Source organism: Drosophila simulans, chromosome 2L (assembly GCF_016746395.2).
Source record: "Drosophila simulans strain w501 chromosome 2L, Prin_Dsim_3.1, whole genome shotgun sequence".
NCBI lineage: Eukaryota > Metazoa > Arthropoda > Insecta > Diptera > Drosophilidae > Drosophila > Drosophila simulans.
Genome location: NC_052520.2, coordinates 10,636,346 through 10,657,535, shown reverse-complemented (window position 1 = coordinate 10,657,535; position 21,190 = coordinate 10,636,346). Strand labels below are relative to the sequence as shown.

General features: G+C 44.8%; 3 protein-coding genes across 4 annotated transcripts; 2 read left to right on the top strand and 1 right to left on the bottom strand.

Annotated features, from left to right (window-relative positions):
• Nucleotides 1–1,900: 1,900 nt before the first annotated feature.
• Nucleotides 1,901–14,256, top strand: LOC6731880 (protein phosphatase 1 regulatory subunit 14B). 2 transcript variants are annotated; one of them, XM_016178464.3, is made up of 4 exons: nt 1,901–2,500; nt 12,247–12,540; nt 12,613–12,687; nt 12,751–14,256. In XM_016178464.3, exons 2-4 carry the CDS (start codon nt 12,325–12,327, stop codon nt 12,832–12,834), a joined length of 375 nt encoding a protein of 124 aa, XP_016024552.1. In that variant the 5' UTR covers nt 1,901–2,500; nt 12,247–12,324; the 3' UTR covers nt 12,835–14,256. The 2 variants fall into 2 exon arrangements, with proteins under 2 accessions (XP_016024552.1, XP_016024553.1); XM_016178465.3 differs by having other exon boundaries at nt 12,244–12,540.
• A 108-nt stretch (nt 14,257–14,364) lies between these two features.
• Nucleotides 14,365–17,770, top strand: LOC6731879 (protein SMG8). Its single transcript, XM_002078978.4, has 4 exons — nt 14,365–14,507; nt 14,559–15,636; nt 15,695–15,741; nt 15,794–17,770. Exons 1-4 carry the CDS (start codon nt 14,395–14,397, stop codon nt 17,448–17,450), a joined length of 2,895 nt encoding a protein of 964 aa, XP_002079014.3. The 5' UTR covers nt 14,365–14,394; the 3' UTR covers nt 17,451–17,770.
• Nucleotides 17,569–21,049, bottom strand: LOC6731878 (zinc finger protein 3 homolog). Its single transcript, XM_016179956.2, has 2 exons — nt 20,591–21,049; nt 17,569–20,482 (listed from the first exon to the last, which is right to left on the bottom strand). Exon 2 carries the CDS (start codon nt 20,468–20,470, stop codon nt 18,239–18,241), a length of 2,232 nt encoding a protein of 743 aa, XP_016024551.1. The 5' UTR covers nt 20,471–20,482; nt 20,591–21,049; the 3' UTR covers nt 17,569–18,238.
• Nucleotides 21,050–21,190: the final 141 nt, after the last annotated feature.

The following is a 21,190-nucleotide window of genomic DNA, read 5'->3' as shown; positions in this document are numbered from 1 at the left end:
ACTGAAGGCCATAAGCCATTTCAACATTAATCATTGCGACTGGGCTTAGTCACACTTTTCACCAAGACTTATTCCCCCTTTCAAAGCGTAAAAAAAGGTAATGAAAGCCAAATACTGATGCGTTAAGCCAAGCCCCTAAAAAACCATGGACTGATGAACTGACCCAACTAATCATTAATTATATGCAAAGGGAAAATGAAGAAAAAACTATGAAATGGCCAGACTTCGTCGCGACCATTAAACCAATTTAAGCTCTTGTTATATGCGCTATTTTCGAGAGTTTGGCTGGCAGGGCCGGGTGGCCAAATGGGATTAATGGGGAGCATAAAAGCGTATTTCTCATACAAAAAGTTGGAGGCGTCAAGAAACCCGCCAGTGCCGATGCTCCTTGTTTTCGTGGGTTGGCAGCGACTGGCTTAAGCGCACAGTAAATGCGCAACAAGGGGCCATAAACATGGCTAAGAGCAGATGAAATTCCAGAGGCCACAAGATGCTGCCCCCCTGATGAACTCTTGAACTTGGGTTCAATGATTTGGCCAAAAAACAAAGCCACCACTCAGCCAGGACGAATGAATGAAAGGCGGGGTTCAAGGGACCCTTTTGCCAATTGAATATTTAGTTGCTTCAAAATTAAGCATACGCAGTGTTGGCCGTCGGCCATCTCAAGTAGTTTATCTTATGCAACACAATGGGTGGTTAACTTTAATATTTAAAGTGTATGAGGAAAGTGGGGCTCGTGCTGCATAAATATCTTATTACTTTCGTGGCCAACGAGATGATGTGTTGTCAAAAAGTCAAAGAAAGGTAATTAAGGCTCGAGACATCTTGGCCCAACATCCGCTCTGCTCTTCAAATATTTATTTATTGATTTTCTTAAACGCTTTGTGCTCACTTTATTCCGCTCGCTTCTTGGCCATTTGAGTGACGTCTGTCACATTGTGTTAAGTCCCATTCTCCATTCTCCATTGCCGAGCATAATTGGCAGCCGAATGGGGCTAAAATTCTGATGCCTCTCGGCCACTGTTAACTCTCCTCGCCACTGTCAACTCTCAATCACTGTTAGTTAACATTCAGCCTCTATTATGTTTTCAAGTTTATGGTCAATGGCTGTGCATCCGCTCTTTTGCCGCTTTTTTTCTCTCCAACTGTAAATTTTGACCAGTTTGGCCTGCTGTTGCTTTCCTCTCTCTCTCTCTCTCTTTCTCTGTCTACGCTTCTACGCACTCCCTCCCCCAAAATGTTGCAGTCGACGGCGCTTTTGTTTCAGAAATTCTAAGCTCAAATGCTGACGGTATTCAAAACCGTGACTTTCGACGAAAATAACGCAGTGGATATATATTTTCATGTAGCACAGATCCAAAACCATTTTCACCTCATATCTCACTCCTTTTCTATCTCACCAATTTGGTTCTTTCTTTCAAAATCTGATAATTCATTAATTTATTACTTTAATATGCTTAAGCATTTATTTATACATGTTGTGTTAAAGTACTTTAAGCTGTAATTATTTCACGAGCTTTTTAGAATGGAAAGTTTTGATTTCGCACTTAAAATCGAATTATATATCAAACAGTTGTTAAAAGCAGCTTCACTTATTATTGAAAAGGCGCTTTGAAAGTAGCATAATACCAATTTTAAGATATCTCGCATTGATATGCTTTAGTCACAAGATAGTTTGTTGCTCTCTTACGCAAATTTAGGAATAACATAAAACTAATTTTAGTAGGTGTGTGACTTCGCCAATTCTCAGCATTATAATAGGAATCTAATACAAAATAGCACGAGCACTATAAATAACATTTTACGATTGGCAAGATTGTAAATTTAAAGATCGCAGCTTTGGATTATCCCGCTGTGAGCAGGGGCTAGCTGGAATCATTGGAGCCCGAAGCACTGGGTGCTGAGCCGATGGTCATTAGTGGCACCAAATACCCATAGTCCGCGACTTCAGCTCCACGAATCCACAAATCAGCATTCACATCAACGCGTACAGCGCCCGGAGAGTTAACAGCGGCTGAGAGCGCTCTGTTCGCTTAACAGTGGTGTGTATCCGGCAGATACTTTTCCATTCGCCGACTCAGTTCAGTCTTTCATTGGTGCTCACCGGCTGCGCGTGCTAAGCTCCGAGTTGCTAGGTCCAGAACCATACCTTTCAGATACTGTATCCAAACTCCGGGCAATCCGCTGCCGCTTTATAAACAAACAGTTAAACAAACCGACCGCTCGAACGTCGCCGTGTGTGTGTGTGCCTGTGTGCTTTTCGCCCTCATTGTGCTCTCGTGCAAATGAAAATTTCATTGAGCAGAAAGTCGCAGCAGCAGAAGCAGCAGCAGAAGCAGCAGTAGAAAAGTGGAAAATCCTAAAGCGGCGCCAGCCTCAGCAAAAAAAGAAAATAAATTAAAAATCTCGGCTAGTGAAATTTCAGTCGAGAACTAGACGCTGCAATTAAGCCAAATAAAGACCGAACCACGACGAGTCCATCGCTGGAAAACTGACAAAAGTAAATTTTATTTAAATATTAGAAAATTGGTATTCATTCACAAAATGTTAAATATTTAAACACCTTATGGAAGATTGGTTTCGTAACTATAAAATATATTTTTTTAACAAAAAATTTAAGTTTATTCGAGAAGTTCATTAGGTTTGGTAAATTCTTATGAAAGAGTTTGAATCATATATTTTAAGACTTTCAGAAATAAGCTACAAATTGATCATGACAAAGTTTTTTGTTTTTTCTTTATTTTTACCTCTGAAATTCAATAAATAGCTGCTTTTGCTTTTCTGGACATTTTCAGCTAATATTGTTGAACAAAAAATGAAAATTCTGTCTTACAGCCAGAACTTTCATCGCATTCGAGAACCGGAAAATGTTGCCTGTCTGTTCTTTTTTGTTCTGCTCGTAGACCAGTCGATCGGGTCGATTTGTTTCAGCTGGCCGGTGGCCAGTATGCAGTGGCAAGTGCCCAGTGTCCAGGAGAAGCGTGCCCGTCACAGCCACCTGTCCAGTCTCCCAGGCGCAGTCCCACTCCCAGTTTCGGGGCCAGATCTGGTCCCCTTCTCCATCCCCATCGGCGTACTCGAGCCCATGGCATTTTCATTTCCAGTACGAGTAACATTACCATTAAGACCAGCAGACATTGCGGCACAGAAGCCGAGCTCGAGTTGGCCAGCTGAAAACCTGCAGCAAGAGCAGCTAGCCAGGCCGTGTGCGTGTTGAGCTGCGGAATTTTATGCAGTGGTTGCTGCCTCGTTTACGTTTTTATTTGTATCTGGTGCGAGTATCTCTCCCACTTTACAACTTCATATACGAAACTTTTTATTGGCAGCGAAGGGTGGTCTTTTGGCCACGCATCCAGCGGAACGTAACGAAACGAAAAACGCAACTGCGCTTCACGCTTCCAGTCGCTTTTCCGAGGGGGGATCGGGTAGTTCTGGGTGGCAGAACCCAGCCAGCGGGATGCGCTTGAATTCCGATTAATATTCGGATTCGGCCAGCCGGAGATCTTGTGCCAGCCCACAAATCAAACACAGCAGTAGTCAGTCGGCTGTCTGAGCGGCCAAATTAGCTGGCAAATATTAGCATTAACATCGGCTTGCCTCACAGAAAAGCGAAGTCAATGGAGGTTTTGTTGACCCTTGGAGCCTCCACAGACCGGTATTTGTCAAACAAATTTAAAGCTTCTTAATTTGTATTCCCACATATTATAATCTAAAGTAATATGCAAACAAAAAGTATATTTATGAAAGGTAATAACATACATATGTATTGAAATATAATATCTACATACATTAGGTGGTTTTATTATGCAAAATCTTAAAATATTTATTTTAATATTTATTACCTCCATTTTTTAATGGAATTTAGCTTGAATAATCCTATTGATAAATTATTTTAAATAACTCAAAATAATTGAATGTAGTTTTCTGTGTATCTTCAAGTACTAGCAAACATTTCGCTGAATGAGAATCCCTTGTGCGATGGCCACTTTCTCGGCCAGACTACCCCAACTGCAGGGTGCAAGAATGCAATTCAGTTTAATTGACTTTTTATCAATCGCAGACTCGCTTTTCCTCGGCCCACAGAAGTGGTGTGTATCATTGGTAGCTGGTGCTAGTTTATGGCAGCATAATGTGTGTCGAGAGCCGTAATTTCTTTTATGTTGTGTCTGCTGCGTTTTGTAACCTGGTTTTATTCGCAGTCATAACATTTTGCGGCCGCCTGTGTCTAATCACTGTGCAACGTGCAGTAAAAACCAACACGCCACCAGATACAGATACAGATACAGATACAAGATATGTACATTGGGTATTGGACACACGTCGCTTGATTCTGACATGCTTACATATTTTGCTGCACTATCTTCTAGTTTTTTCGCTTTTCCCCCTTAATCGATATGTGTTTACAGGGTGCTCAGAAGCGTGTCAAAGCTGCAGCTGAACGGTCAGCGATACAGATACAGATGCAGATACGGATACGGATACAGTTAGTGATACCTAGATAGGCAAATGTATCTTTCAACTCATTACGCACGCTTTTTGCCGGCGTATCCGTAGTGGGTCTTTGGTTCCATTGTCTGGCGCGACTCAAGACTCGAGACTGGGTAGAAAATCGATTTTGAGATATTAGCCCAGCTGCTTGTTTGTTTATTTACCAACGAGCTCAGCTGGCAGATTGCAGATTAGCGCTTTGTCTGCCGCGAAGGTCGCCCCAAGAAGTTTCCCCCATCGCGCCTATAGATCACCAGATGAACTTGAACCCCAGCAAATGCTGCGTTATAACTCATAGACGAAAGCAAACATCAAACCACCGGGCATTTGCAAACATCCTGGGCCGTCTAAGAATAGCCCAAAGAATAACAAAGAATCATTTCAAATTCAACGGAAAAAATATATAAATGTATCTCGCAGAGCAAACGTAACGTCTCAAATGTTTCGTTCTGCCGATTTCGTCAAAAAGATTAATAAGCAATTTTTGGTCGTGTTGCCGTTTGCTTTGTTTTCCTACGTGTTCGGCATAATGCTATCTGGAGATACACCGAATTATATCTCGCAACGGAAATGTTTCAAAAGCTCGTTGGAAATTGAAATCTAACGGCAGGTATGTGTAGCAGGTAAGAAAGGAGTGATATATGACAGATAAATCCATTTTGGCCGGGTCTTTTGTATGCCAATCGTGTATGGGGAGTGTTCAACTGAATGAACTGCATCTCACCATTTATACGATTTATGGCTAATGCAGAAACAATGATAAATGATTGTGGGTATTTAATTAAACAGTTAAAATCATAATTCGAAGCGGAAGTATACATAACTCTATGCTCACTTTATATTAATAAAGCCTTTAATTAGAAGTTATTGTTCTGAGCCGCAAGAGTGCAGAGAACACTTGAATACATTTGAATTCATAAATAACTTAAGCGAGGTTTGTAATCAGAAGCAAGTTGTAGTTGCACAGCAGATTCTATCAAAGAATGAAACAGAGATGGGAGATATATGGAGCTGTCGTGCAATCATTGAACTCTAACCCACTGCGGACAGCTGACAATCGACGGCGGCCGACATGGCGTATGTGTAATGTGATTGCTGCCATAAAGGCGCACTTATAAACACAACTATATAGCCCCCATATATGTGAGCGGTATATTAATAGAGGGGTTCCATTGTGGCAGTGCTCGCAGCTCGCTGCATCTTTTATGATGTGTGTGCATAAAAGTGAACTATAAAAAAGAATAGTTTATGCTCTACAGAAACTTTCTAATGACTTATAAAATAATGAATATTCTCGCAAATGGCTCCAAACAATAATGGGAATATATAAATACGGCATTTATAGCAGTTTAAGTAAAGGTATTTAAAAGATTATAGCAGTTAGCTCGAAAATACATTTTATTTTAAATGAAATTAGTATTAAATGTTAAAATAATGTGATGAGACTATTTTGCGATTATGCATGACTAAACCGCACCTGGTTTTTCACCGTGCAGCTGACTAACGCGCTGCGGACCCATTTGTTTGATGATTTTATGACTTTGGCAGTGCCCGAGAACTTTGGATACCATAGTGGCTCCATTACCATCGTAATCATAAACACAAGTGTACAATGAACTTGACGCTTGCGTGCATTTTGTGTGTGTTTTCCGTGATTTTCACCACCACCCCCCATCCCCATTGGGTTCCTATTTGGTTCCTATTGCTCGATTTATCACTTACACACATATGTATTTGCCTCTGTTATTTATAGACATTTCAGTATTGACAAGCAGCCAGACGTAAATATGCAAGTGCACATATTTGTTGATTGCTCTGTTTTCCCCGCCCTCAAACCCCCGCGATAAGAATCAACCCCCAACAAACCTCAGACATACCTTTTGTGACTTTGAAATGCGTGCGGTGTGTGCTCACATTATCGATTTCCCCCGATTTCTGGAGTGGAGTGGGACCTCGAGTTCGGGCAAATTTTGATAGCCGAACTGGAGTTTCCTCCATTGGGAACTCGAGCTGTGGATGGGGGTTTCATCCATGGGGCACAGCGCTACTATGAAGTAAACATTCGCTGGAGCAGCCAATAAACATTAGCAGGAAATCGTAAGATAATAACTGGGGCTTCCAAGAATATATCTGGACAACGGAAGCGATGTTGTGGGCTTTTGCTACTAGGAAAAGATACTACCTAAAGAGTTTCCACTTTATTGAATTAAAAGATCTGCGGTATATAAACAATGAGTAATCTTTTGATAGTATTTCAATTGTGCGGACTAGGAATCTTTTGCGTTGCACCATCTCCATTCGAGATCCTCGAAATATATCCACAACATTTATTTTCGGTCATCTTAGCGAAAAGTCGGTCAATCCGTTGGACACGATGACTCGGAATGACATCTATTTATAAATGACCAAACTTTTATTCCACTTGCGACCATCAGTCAGCGAGATATCTCACACCTAGTCGAACATTTTCCCATAGTTCGTGACGCAATTTCGCTGTGAGCCAAGAACGAGAAAAACATTGCGTAAACAATGAATTAGCCAGCAAATTGCGATGCTCGCAAGAACAGTTTAGCCCATTGTATTTCATTTGATTTTTTCCGCCTCGAAAACCATGTCAAGTAGACCGCCCCGTCGCTGTTGAGTTTATCCGGGGTTGCGACTACGGAGAACTCGCGACCGAAGTGCGCAAACATTTGCCAAAGGTAATTTATGCTGGAAAACTTTTCGGGTTTTTTTCTTTTTGTGTTGCTGCCCCTGCCAAATAATGCTGTGTATCATTTTTCCATGACAATTCGCTTTTGGCAAGTGCCCAGTAAGCAGTCCGAATATGAGATGGCCATCTCCAGGCCCATGCCCCCCCTGGGGTCGTCCTCCTTGGGGGTCAACGACCCCGGAGGCGGCTACTTGGCCAGTTGGCCACTGCCTACCTAATGGCCACTTGGCTACCAACTTGGCCCCAACTGCTTGCGAGTGTCGTAGGTGTAGGTTTTTTCACTTGTAATTATTTAGCCATAAGGCTCAAAGCCACTTTTTTTGGTCATTTTTCGCTCGGTGCGGTGCTTGGTAACCCGATTTGGGTAATCAAAAAATGTCTGAAAAGGGGCTGACCAAAATGGATAAACAATAAGCCAAATTAACTTTTCAATTTCACAAAAAAAAAAAACAACAAAAAAGAGCAAAAGAAACAAAAGTATTTATGTTTACCTTCTCCCGAAAATGAGTCACACATTCCGCACTGAATGATTGCTCAATCTGAGAATCCGTGAGTTTCAACTTGGCCAGAACTTTTTTTGCGACTCAACAGTTTCTGAATGTGCTGTGAAAACTTTTTTTAACTTTTAATTTTAGTTTTCATGCGACAAGCTAATTTGTTGGATTTTTAGATTGAAGCATTTATTTTATTTACTCAAAGTTGCCGCAACTCGAACAAGTTTTATTTGAGTCCCAACAACTTATTTTTCTACCTGAATGTAAAAGCGAAATGATGTTGATTAATTCGTATTTTAGCTAATTTCTTGGCTTTTGTGTGCAAAACAGGCGCTTGACTTTTAGATTCTTAACAAATTAACGAGCGATCAAAGTCCGTGAAATCATGGTAGAATTATCAAAAGATAGACGTGTGTCTAAGAAGGTGGGAGCCCATCAATCAGAAGCTGGGTGCTAGAATGTCAAAAATAGCACTCGAAATATATATAATTAAATTAGAAGGATGTTAGAATGTTAGGATGTTAATGTGACTCATCGGGTTATCAAGAGTGTTTATGCAATACATCGGCTTATTTAAATGCGACTGCAACTCGTATGGCAGATTAATATTTTTCGTCTGGCTGATAAGCACACCGTTGTATAACGCTGTATTAATAAACAATTTACTTACAATATAAATTAATAGATGCACACCAAATCTGATAGCTGGAAGTGAGACGGCGCGATATCAATGAATCTTTGAATTTCTATTCAAAGATTTCATAAACTGGTTTCGGCTTATTTTTTATTCCCAATTTTCTCAATTCTTTTTTTGGGTTTTTTTCCACGGGATTTCACGGCCCGCGAATCATAAAGCATTTGCATAAACAAACTCTGCCCCTTTTGTGAGCGGTACAAAAGTAGGCTTTTTAGCATAAAGCCGTCACATTTCACTTTTCCCCCCCGTTCATGTGAAAATTCCGGCTTGAATGAAGTTTTCTGAAACGCTCAATAGTCGATCTCATGGATCCCAAAGTATCTTTCTATATGGGTTAATGCCATGCCCACTCCGTATCTGAGTTGATGAACCTGATATTTCGGTTTCATATTTATGGATATGTTAATTTGGACCAAAAAGAAATCGAAATCATTAGCCCAGATTTAGAACATTTCGAATATCTGCCACGTAATGCGCATAAAAGTCAGAAAAGTGTGATGAATGTGTTTTTTTACAAGTCATACGAAGGTAATCTCTTTTGGCAATCGTTTAAATGACCATTTTTTTTTATAGAGCACTTTTGAGTGGCGTGGCAAAGTGTTTTATGGACCGAAAGCCATATAAGCAACTATGAACACTACATAAATGTATAATTAATCCACAATTACCTTGAAATTAACATGAACTTTCTGCAGTCGTCATTTGGCGCCGGCCCAAAAAAGATATTCCCAAAACGATAAAATGTATCCGCGTCGATTGCTACGCATTCAATTTGCATTTACCCATAAATGTTCCATGTATATATGGAATATATATATAGATATAGGGGAGGAGCAGGGCGGGTCATTTAAAAATCAATTTGGAGGTGAACAAATTGGGCCTTTGTCTTGAACTTGCTCTGGTTCTGAGTTGGGATTTGATTTTATTTCCCCATTTTATGCCTCATCAAATGTACGTTTATTAATTGAGGCTTTTGTTACGGGGAATCTAATTAGCCCGCTCTAATATGGAAACATCATCATCGTTTTTGTCTTATTTTACTTGAGTTCATCGAATGATTGACTTTTGTGGCTGTCTGCAATAAATCAAATTTTGTTTGCTGATTGAAAATGCTTACAGGATATCAATGAATGTCCTTCTGTCTGGGAGCCACTGAAAAATGTATCGTTGACATTTCAGTTTTGTGGCAAGTGGGCAGCTGCAGACCAAAGGCCAATTTACATTTTTAATTCGAATGTGAGTGGAAATTGAGGAGAGCCTGCTGCCCGCATCGATCACATTTGATATGCATGAAACTATTCCGAAAATTGCCATCGCATGCAATTCATCTAATGGTTCTTTCAGTTTCTGTCCAGCCGCACTAATTTCCTTTACTAAACCGAGGTAAAACACATTAAGTTGCACTGCTGGCCTGCAATTTCGATACAAATTTTGAGAAATATTACACACTGAAAAATAATACACTTTAAATTGATATTTAGTTACTCAATATTATACCAAACTTGAAAAACCTACAATTACATATAAGAAAACTCGTTCTTTCAGATCTTATTACACAGTGTTTCCACTGTTTCCACTCTCCTCGCTTCTTAGGCTTTCAATTATATGCCACATTTTTTGTCACAGTGCAGCAATTCCGGAAGTTTATGCAACACTGCGTTGCAGGGGCGTGGGCAGAGGGGGTTGCTCGATACAAATTTATTCGCAGCTAGCGCCGACTTTGTTGTTGCTGCTGGGCCAGCTGCTGCTGCTGCCGCTGCACATGCAACATGTTGCATGTTGTTGCCGCATTGCCATAGGCATTTCAACATAATATTTATGCAAAGCTGCAACATCAGATGTGGCAAGCCATAATAATAAAGGTATAATTTGCCCCCCTTTTCAACTTCATCGCCCTTCGAAATCTTCGGTCAAATAGTTTTTGCTCTCATTTCTGCATGTTGTCGTTGGGAAAATCTGAGGAAATTCCTTAGATAAGCTTTGCGGTAGTCAACATAAGTTATTAGATCCCACAATTACCGTTGACTCAGCAGAAGAATCACACAATAAACTTACGTTATAACTACCGCCACAACAATACCCTGTATTTTAATAATGAAAATAAAAAGTGTGATTAAATCTAATCAAAGAATTTACAGATCATTCTTAGTATTTCTTTATTTATGGAAATATAACTATTAATAATGTTTTAAGATGCCCTAATAGATCGCCAGTGTTATAAAGTCGAAATACTTTCAAGTTATAAGCGATCTCGCTTTTTCCCAGAGGGTGTTCTAAGATGGTAATTTCATCCTCCGCTTCACACGTTTTTCCATACCTCTAAAATGGTATCATGTCGCCAGTCCATCATCAGCGGGAACGTAGGAGTGGTTACCCCACTCCAGTTAGTAGTAGGCCAAACGGATCCACACAATTAACTTCGTTTAGGGTAATTTCCGGGCCCAGAGCCCCAAGAAAAACCAAACTATGGAACTCTTTACCCCAGAGGGTCAGATCTGCACGGGCTCATGTTTCAAGAGGCAAACAAATCTACGGATTTCCTCGCTCCGCCGGGAAAACAGAACGATGAGCGGACGACATGCGAGTGACAAGTTAAACGCCGGTTTCATAATTGCTCATGGCTCTCGGGTAAATCTGGTATCAGATTTCGCACGGGCTGGAAAATTCAGCTGTGTGAAAATGTGGCGGGGTCGGGCATTGTTGTTTGTGTATTTATAGCGGCGAATGCGGAAAACTCTTTGTGTGTACAAGTATGCATGCAATGCTGTTGTTGCTGCCACGTTTGCCACATGGCCCACGATTTCGAAATACCTTACAAAAAAAAAAACGAAAACTATTTCAATACTCAACTGCGAGCATTTGCAATTCAATTTCGTTTTAGTTCGGCCCCAAAGAATGAGAGTGAATCGAGTTTGTTAACTTTTTTTCGGGTGAAATTGGAAATTTCAAGGTTCACTGTTAGCTGGCGAATGCTTTTTTGGGGATGGCTTGTGTTAGTAGATCAAGGATACCGAGTTTCTTTGCGAATGGGGCGGATAGGTGTTAAGGGGCCTTTCCTGGTGACTGGCACCACGGCCTCTGTTGCCATTGGCACTCGGCTTTTGGCTGGGGAAATAACCTCTGTTTGCCCCCCTTCGGATTGGGGAAAACACGGGAAAAGTGTCACTTGGATTTAATATGCTTATAAGTAATAGAAAAAGTCAATACAACCCGTTCGACGTGCCTTTAAATATGTCGGGTTGGAAAAGTTCCTTATATCTTTATATAGAAAGACACTATACTAATATGAACTTTTTACCAAATAGAATATCTTTATTAATATATATTTAAGACTTATTTTCACTTGTTTTCTATCATAATATGAACCCAGGAGGGCAATTCGACGTGACCTTTGTTAGTTATACTGAAATTAGATTTCCAACTACTGGAGTTCACTGAAATGCCAGGCATTACACATTAATTTAATTAGCTGTCATATATTTTTTATATATACATATATGTGGGAGGATACAGAGATAGGAGAAAACCCAGTGACACGTGAGCAATTATTGCTGTTCGGTGTTCGGATTGCATGTCGTCATTATTTCTGGACATAGAAAAAGTCCACTGGCGGCGCACAAATGGGCAGATAGTGGAATGTATGAATCAGAGCTGAGGGTCTGCAGGGCACAAAAGTTGGGTGAGTCACGGATGCGGGATGTTGGTAGTGCCTTTTGGGCACAGAAACGGGTCTTGAAGCAGAGAAATGGGTGTGACGCACGCTTGGAAAGCTCAGTTACAGGCGATTAATAATTTGTTTAATTACACTGCCACTTGAGTCTCATGTGTCCAACTGTTTGCCTCAATTGCAGCAGCCACGCCAATCGATTGCAGGCGTTCCGCAAATTGAAGTTCAATCAGCGCAGCTTGTACCGCTAAATCGATCGACAAAGATGCAGTGCGGTCTGGAGCAGATGAACGACTGTGAGCGGTCGCCGAACCGGACGAACCTCCGGGTCAACTTCAACGAGAAGGGGGCGGAGGTGAAGGAGCGGCGGGAGAAGTTCCTCACGGCCAAGTACGGGTCACACCAGATGAGCCTCATCCGCAAGCGGCTGGCCGTGGAGATGTGGCTCTACGACGAGCTCCAGAAGCTCTTCGATCCACCAGTGAGTAGTGCCTAAGTTCACAAGGGTTATTCGTAAATTAAACTTATCATTTGCATGGACTTCGACACGCAGAACGAGGCCATCGATGTGGACATCGACGAGATACTGGACATGGACACAGATGACATAAGGAGATCTCATCTTATAGTGAGTTCCATAACTTCCATCAATTTACAACGTTCTAATTAAACTTTTTCCCTTATTATGCAGAGATTACTGTCCGTCTGCAAACGCCCGCAATCAGACATATCGAAGTTCATTGGCGATCTCCTGGATCGCGCAAAAACCCTGTAAATCTCCGATGCCTCATTTGGGAAATCATCCAGCAGACCTACACATACATACATATATACTATGCAGATAAACAAGATGAATTAACAAAACCTAGATGATTAAGTTTAGCTTGGAACGCAAAGAACAAAGAATTCTTGAGATCTACCTATTCGAACACTGTGTTGATTTTCTCTATGTACTTTAGTTGTTAGTTTGTATCTTTGCGCTGATTAATTTGAAGTCTAACCTAATTTAAGCTACCCCAGGAAATGATAAACATGATGAAGATCGTTAGCCGTAAGCTTATGGTGTATTGCCGCCGAAAACATAATACTTCATCAATTTTGTGATGATATTTTTTTAATAAAACACAAACATGATATGATATGCCCCGAAAAAGCAAAAGCAAATGTTCAGCTACAACTGAATTGTAAACCATGGCCTTTTGCCATTTGCCTTATCCTTTGATAAGCCTGTGTAGTTAATGAAATACGATTAGATCCAATCTTGAGGGGATTTCAATTCCAATCCACTCGAACCACTCTGGTTGTTTTGCAAAACTAGTTTATTTGCATGTGTGTGCTTCATTTAGCCCCCTATCTATATAGACCCATGAATATCATAACTATGAGTATCTTAAAGAACATTTTTGTATGTAAAGTGTGCGATCACCAAGTCAAAGATGAAAGCTCAGGTTCACTGCCAAAACGTGGAGGAGGAAGGTCTTGTATGCGCAGTCAACAAGTACAAACGGATATGGAATACAGAAGCACAGTACGGCCTGGCAAAACGGAATTTTAACACATCCAAAAACTTTGTTCATTTTGGAACATCATTCACAACCTATAAGAAACAATTGCATTTTAGAAAACCCGGACTACACGAAATAGTTGTAAATAAAATAATTAACGAATCCCATGCAGCTCGATTCTCAAAAATTTGTAAATACCCACGAAAAGCATCAACACTTCTTCACTCCACGAAATCTACACCTCTTTGTAGTAGTGTCTAAACAATTTGTAGCAATCGAAACATAACGTAAAAGTATTTTAATTGTGCTCAACATAGGCGGAGGAGAAAAGATACGCTAATATGATTCAGTTTTAGCACACCTAGACTATCGAACCCTACTTCTCTCTACCAGATCTTAAACGTATTAGTATCTTCTTAACAATTGCTATTTGCATACTAGTAACAACCAATTAATCACCGCATTATTCCATTGCAACATTAAGAGAACGCATAAAACGATTATTTAAGCGAGTTTAGCATTAAAGCATTCACACTTAATCATGCACATAACTTTCATTTAAAAGCAAATCGAAAAGCACACACAAAAACGTACGCTAAAATTGTGCGGAGAGCTGTAATGAAGGGCTAGCGGAAAATATTTATAAAACGCAAAAGAAAAGTTTACAATAAAGATTTAATTGCTTTAGACAAGAAATTATTTGAATTTTTATTACCAAGTGTATATTTCGGCTATTGGTAAGAACATATTTAAAAAAACGCGCCAAGTAACTGAAATATATCGGAAGCGTCGCTATCGATATCAATTACGACAGTGCTGCCAGATATTTAATGGTCGTTGTCAGAACTCAAACAGCTGATGCAGAGTCTTGTAAACAATTTCCAGCGAAAATGTTGGATGATTACTACACCTGGACTTACCCAGATATACCCGAAAATGTGGCGTAAGTATAAGAAGAAACTGCAGAGAGCATCTCATACATGACCTTCCTTAGACAGGAGCTGCTGCAGCTCAACGGTTCGCTGGTAGTGGTCGGAGTCGTTGGCCGGTCGGATTGCGACCTGGCCAACAAGATGCTGGCTTTCGGCATGGAGCCGCCCGATGATCACACGCCCGAAGACGGTCAGATACAGTGTTACTACAAGCCGGGCACCTTCAGCCTGCTGCTGCACTTCGAAAGCACCTACGACGCGGAGATTTCTGGCCAGATGATAGATGTCTGTATAGAGGATGTGGATACTCCCTTCGACATCGACAGCTTCTTCGAGAGGATTCGATGTCGCTTCGTGCGCATGATGCTGTTGGCCCTGCACGTTTGCCACATTGTGGTGTACGTGGAAAATGGGCTGACGTTTGATCCGACACTGCTCACCGTGTTCCAGTTGGCCAAGTTCGCCAGGGAACAGCATTTGATGCAGTTCCTGCCCCAAATGCTTAGAGAAACGCCTGCCGCCAGGATAAGTGAGCGCACACGACTGTGCGCTCCCAGGATTCTCTTCTTATTCGAAAACTTTCCGGGCGACGAGCCCAAGACACGCGAATCCGTCTCTACATGCGAGTTCCAGATGGAGGACTGCATCTATGAGTTGTTGCGCCGCTACAACATCGTGACCAATAGCAGCAGCAACTCGCTTGTGGCACTTCCCAACAACAAACAGTTCGTCTTCTTCAACGCACACGAAGAGTTGCGTGACGACAAGCTGCTGAAGGCCATCGATTGCCTCAATGAGACAATGTACAAGCCGGATCTCAAAGAGGAGGAGGAAGACCTGGAGATCTTGGCGATGGCTCCCTTCGATGGATTCGTCAAACCCTTCACTATGCCGGTCTATGAGAAGGAGTGGGAGAATCTGCAGTACCAGGAGGACCACACCGTGTGGAACTTTCTGCAGCGACACGTTCAGGACGCCTTGGTGGGTTGCTTTGATGCAGGCTCCTTCAAGCAGCATGCCCAGCAGGGTCCGTTCCAACTCCTAAATAGCCAGGAGTGGCACGATTGCATGGCTACGATGCACAAGTTGCTGGTGGAGAACGCAAAGGATCCAGACCACGAAACCAGCAATGAGGAATATGTGAGTAACATAGTAAGTCAATAGAGGCAGCTTGCTTAACTTTGACTGCTCTTTACAGAAACTATTCTTGAAAAACTTCGACGAGGACTTGAACTATGAGAAAAAGTATGTTGATAGTACTTACCCTTATGCTCTCTATAACTTTACTTTATCGCAGATTTTGGGCTCACCTCTGCGAATTGGGCCTGAAGAAGGGCATCGCCGCCTACAAGAACGCTGCACCCGCAAACTATGGCACCGCCACGCACCGACAACTACTGGCGGATGCCACCCTTGCCTTCGAGGAGGAAGGTCGCGGTCCACAGGCGCAGGCGGCACTGGCGAAGCTGGCAGCCATTTGCCACAATCATTGGGAGGATGGACGTCAGCAGTGCGAGCTGCTTAGCCTGCGCTCCCATCCCTGCACACTGCCCAAGAATATGCCGCACGAGAAGCACAACAGCGGAGTGATCCACATCTCCACTTGCAACTGCGGTCGCACTCAGGGACGACGAGAGGACCCGTTCAACCTGCGGCAAGCGAACTACGAGTTCTACGAGCTCATTGCCCAAATGTGCAACCTGTGCGTTAAGGTCAAACAGTACCAGTTCCCCATTTTCGAGCCATCGGTTAGTGATTACCGGGCGGCGGCCTTTGAAGCTGCATTTCCTCTGCTGAATACGGGAAAAAGTGGTGCGCCGCAAGACGAAGATGCGGGGGAAGACGAAGCGGAGGAAGAGGAGGGTCAGGAGCGAGAGCTGCCCACGAAAAAGAAACTTCAGAATACCGCCAGCAACTGCTGCTCCCATCCCTTGTCGCCCACCTTTGGGTCAGATCTAAACATGTCCATTGCTGGATTTGGAGCATCACTGAAGGAATCGCAGGCTAGTTCCGAGCAACTGTCGAATTCCGAGCAGAATACCACGAGCAGTGGCACCTCCAGCGCCGATACAGAGAACGAACTAGTGGTTGAGCTCCAAGAGCCAGCAAAGAAGGAGGCTCGCGAAGACGTCGGTCCAACCGATGCCGTCTCCACGTCCACAACTGAGTATCTGCCGGGCTTGGTGCACACTGTCAGCAACTTTGGCCTCCTGCCGCTCTTCCCAAGCTGGTCGCTGGCCTGCGTGGGTCCCAGTTCCATTTACAGCCACAATACCGGGCTGCAGGAGCACTTCCAAAGCGGCTTCTTGTCCGGCGCCAATTTCCTGCTGCCCTGGGACGTCCAGTTGCGCCTAGTACACGCGCTCAAGCAGCAATACCAACAGCAGCATCACGGAAAGAAGCAGCAGCGCTGGAAGAAGCAGGGCGACAGGTTGTCGCTCAAAATATTTGTGGGCATGGAGTACGAGTGCTCCCGCGGACACCGGTTCATGATGTGTGCCCCAGATCGCGTGCTGCGCGGCGGAGCAGACATCGAACGCGACACCTGCAGCAAGGTGGTCCACAACAATATGCCGCTCTACTATCCCTGTCCCTGCAGATCTCAGCGCAACTTTCTGGCGCAGCTGATGCGCATCCATGTGGTGACGCCAAAGGCGCCGGTCAACATCATCGTGGATCCCAAGGTGTGCGTGGGAAGGTACACCTTCACCCTGGGCAGCATAGTGCCGCCTCGTCTGTCGCAGAGCGCCTACTGGATCATCCGATTGCCCTACGTCTACCAAGGAGACGATGTGCTCATCGCTCCGCCCGATCATCTGGATCCAGACTATCCGCTGGCCGGTGGATATCTACTGCCTGGTATGTTCGGCGTGGTAGAGACGGATCCCACGCTGGATCTGAATGAACCTGGCATGATGGGCGCTTCTGCAGCGGGAAATTTCACTAGGATTTAAGAGTCCACACAGATGAATAGAATGGAAACCATTTAGATCCTGTACCTCTTACCAGAGTTCCACTGTTAGTGCAGTGAATAAATCAAAAGCCTCACCCAAAAAAGAAAAGTCTGCGTGCTTAAATATAACGATTAATGTAATCTCTTCAGGCGATTCTGGGAAATACGCGACGTGGAATAGTTGGAGTCGTTGTGGCTCCAACTTGGGTAAGGGTATATCCCTTGGGATGTAAAATGAGCAGCATAAAGTAAGGCTTAATACTAACAAAATGTAATATCTTTGTAAGATAATGTGCAAATACAATACGTCCATTTCCTGGACAATCTTCTTTTGTCGTGTGGGCTCCGTGTGATATGAGATACAAAACTGGAATTTCGCTTTCGGTTGCCCAAAATGTGCAACAAGTTGTACTGGGAATGCTCACAAAATCGCTTCTGATCTTATGATTAGTAAAAAAAAAGGTTCTTGGTGGTTCCATGGTATAGTTAATGTTTAAAGATAAGTTACTGATCTTTCGCAGACCGAGTTGAAACTTTGAAGGTTTGTTCTGTGCTCTGGGAATCCTACATGGTAACCTAACAACGATAAACTGTGAGTTAAGTACTTTTGGAACACTCCCGACAAATGTCTTCTCTGTAATACCCCACGACATTGTTGAACAAAATGAATTGTATAAAAAAAGTGCGGTCAGCACATTTTGTGACCCAAACGTAGTTAAGAACTGTCGTGCCTTTCAATGTAAATATGAATTACTTTCGTAAACTATGGCCAAATCTTAGTACCTAGATCTAGATGAGCGCATCGGTGTAAACCTCCTCCTCGTTGACGACAAAGTCGCCGAACACCTCCTCCTGACAGCCCACGTCCATGTCGGCGAAGTCCTCGTAGTACATGTCAGAGTCCAGCAGGATCTGTTCCTCCTGCAGCCCGAGAATGGGATAGCCCGGACTGGTCAGAGCGTCCTCTGCTGCCAGCACTTCCGTTTTCACCTCCGCCGGCTCCTCTGGCTCATCTTCCGCCTCCTCCTCATCCGGAGGTTCCTCCGCTTCGTCGGGCTCTTCTTCGTCCTCGCCGGTGGAGTCCATGGCCGGCAGCTTGGGCTGCAGCGGTAGCTGCATCTGATGCGGCTGTTGTTGCAGATGCTGCTGCTGCTGTTGTTGTTGTTGCGGATGTTGTTGTTGTTGTGGCGGATGTTGTTGCTGCTGTTGTTGTTGCGGATGTTGTTGCTGCTGCTGTTGATGCTGCTGCTGATGGTTCATCTGCTGCAGGACGCACTGAACCCGCTCCACATAGGCTTGCTGCTCCTCCGCACTGCACTTGCCGTCTGGAATCGCTCCGCCCTGCGCCGTGTTCATTCCGGACTGCTTCATCGTGTCCAGCAGCGCTGCGTGCTGGCTGTGCACATGGCTGGCCAGCGCAGTGGCATCCGCATGCAACGATCCGCAGACAATGCAAACGAGCGTTTCGTGCGGCTGCTTGGCAACCAGCAGGCCAGGCGACGTGGATGCGGATGCGGCCGAAGCCATCTGGTGCGCCTGGATGTGCTTGTTGAGGTACGCCTGCTGGCTGTACGACTTGCCGCATATGGGGCACGGGTAGGGCTTCTCGCCCGCATGGATCTTCATGTGGACACTCAGGCTGGAGGCCTGGGTGAAGCACTTGTCGCACAGCTTGCACTGGAACGGCTTTACGCCGGTGTGGATGCGCATGTGGATGTTCAGGCTGCCCGACTGCGTGAACGAGCGGTCGCACAGCGAGCAGGTGAATGGCTTCTCGCCCATGTGGTTCTTCATGTGCTGCACCAGCTCCGAGCTGGCGCGGAAGGCCTCGCGGCAGATGGCGCACTGATACACCAGCTCCTGCGTGTGCATGCGCATGTGCTCGTCGAGCAGCGCCTCCGCCTTGAACTCGCGCTCGCACTCCGGGCAGATGAACGTCTCCGTGGGCGCGATGTGCGTCTTCTGGTGCAGCAGCAGCGAGCTGTAGTTGATGAATCCCTTGTCGCACTGCACACACTGATGCGGCTTGCGCACCGAATGCGAGCGCATGTGCACCATCAGGCTGCTGGACTGCGTGAAGGCCTTCGGGCACAGCTCGCACTTGTACGGCTTCTCGCCGCTGTGGATACGGATGTGCGTGTTCAGGCTGCCGATGTGGGTGAAGGTCTTCTGGCAGATGGAGCACTGGAACGGCTTGTTGGTGATGTGCGAGCGCACGTGCTTGGACAGATCGCCGGCGTTGGGAAAACTCGCCTCGCAGTGCGTGCACTGGAAGCACTTCTGGTTGCCATTCAACGCTGGATCCATCACGGGTGCACCGATGTTGGTCCTCCTTCCGCGCCGCCGCTTGATGGGCGTCGATTGCAGGCCGAATCCCGGGCTAACAGTGGGTGCCGGTGGTAGTAGCTGCTGCAAGGGCGTGACGCTTACGGTCGGCTGCACCATGAATATGGAGGTGGACTCCCGCGGATCCGACATCTGCAGCTGGAACTCGTTGTAGCCCGGTCCGGCCACCAGGCCGCGAATTGGCTGCACCGACTCCTGGCTCTGCTGGGTGTTGGAGTTGCTGGTGGTCGGCACCGAGCTGCTCGATGAACTTGAGTTGCTGGAACTCGAGCTGGAGCTGCTGCTGTCGTCGTCGTCATCGTCGTCGTCGTCCGACGAGGAGGAGCTGTCGGAGCCCGAGGAGTCGCTCCCATCCGACGAGTCGCTGCCATCCTCCGCCAGCTCGCACACCGGCTCGAAGATCCAGCTGTAGTCCTCGCCCTCGTCGCCCGGGCTCTCCTGCTCCTGCTGTCCATTGCCCGGCTCATGGGGGTGCAGGGTGTTCATGTGCTGGTACAGCGCCAGCGGATGGACGAAGAACTCCGCACAGCACATGCAGTGGAAGGTGAGATCCGGCGGCTGCGGCTGCTGCTGGGGGGGATTGGGTGCCTGCTGCGGCAGGAGGTGCGTCTGCTGCAGGATCGGCGTGATCGTCAGGGGCAGGTGGTGGTAGCTCTGTTTCAGCTGCACGGCCATCTTGCCAAAAGGCTGTGCAAATCAAACAACAAAAACCACAACGAACACAAGCGACGAGCGTGTGAACATTTTCTCTATAATAAAAATGCGCGTTTGCGGGGAGAAAAATCAATGCCGTACCTTGGGTGAGATTGGATGCGAAGTGCCGTGGATCAGGGGTTCCGTAGACTACTATTATATCACTGGTGTGTGTTGTTGCTCAGGTTCCGTGCTTTTGTGTTTCTCTCAGGGCTCTCGTCCACATTCGTCCACTGCGTTCCATTTTATGCGCCGCCAGCGAAATGGGAAAAACTTGCTTCCTGTTTTCGGTGCTCGCTTGTTTTTGAATTTGGCTGCTCGTTTCCGTGGGTCGCCGGATTTGAGTCCCGTCCTCCGGCCCGTTGGCTGGTTAGCTGCGACTGCCAGGAGCTGCGACTCGAGCGAATGCAGCGCATCGCCCAATCGCTATTCTGCAGTGCCAAAATCGCAATTGCAAGCGTCTTCGCCGTGCGTACAACAAATAAAAGAAAAATGTTTTATGTTGGGCGGCCCTTGCACGATCTTACGGCAGCATATCGTCATGCAAGCGTTTCGTGCACGTCGCATGATGGCCGATAAGCCGCGCAGCTTCAAATTCAAATCGCAATCGATTGTTACATCTTTCGAAGGATTTAAGCATTTCAAAATATTTAATTCAATGTCGAGTGCCTAAATCTGAGCAATTGTAATTATTTATGAATA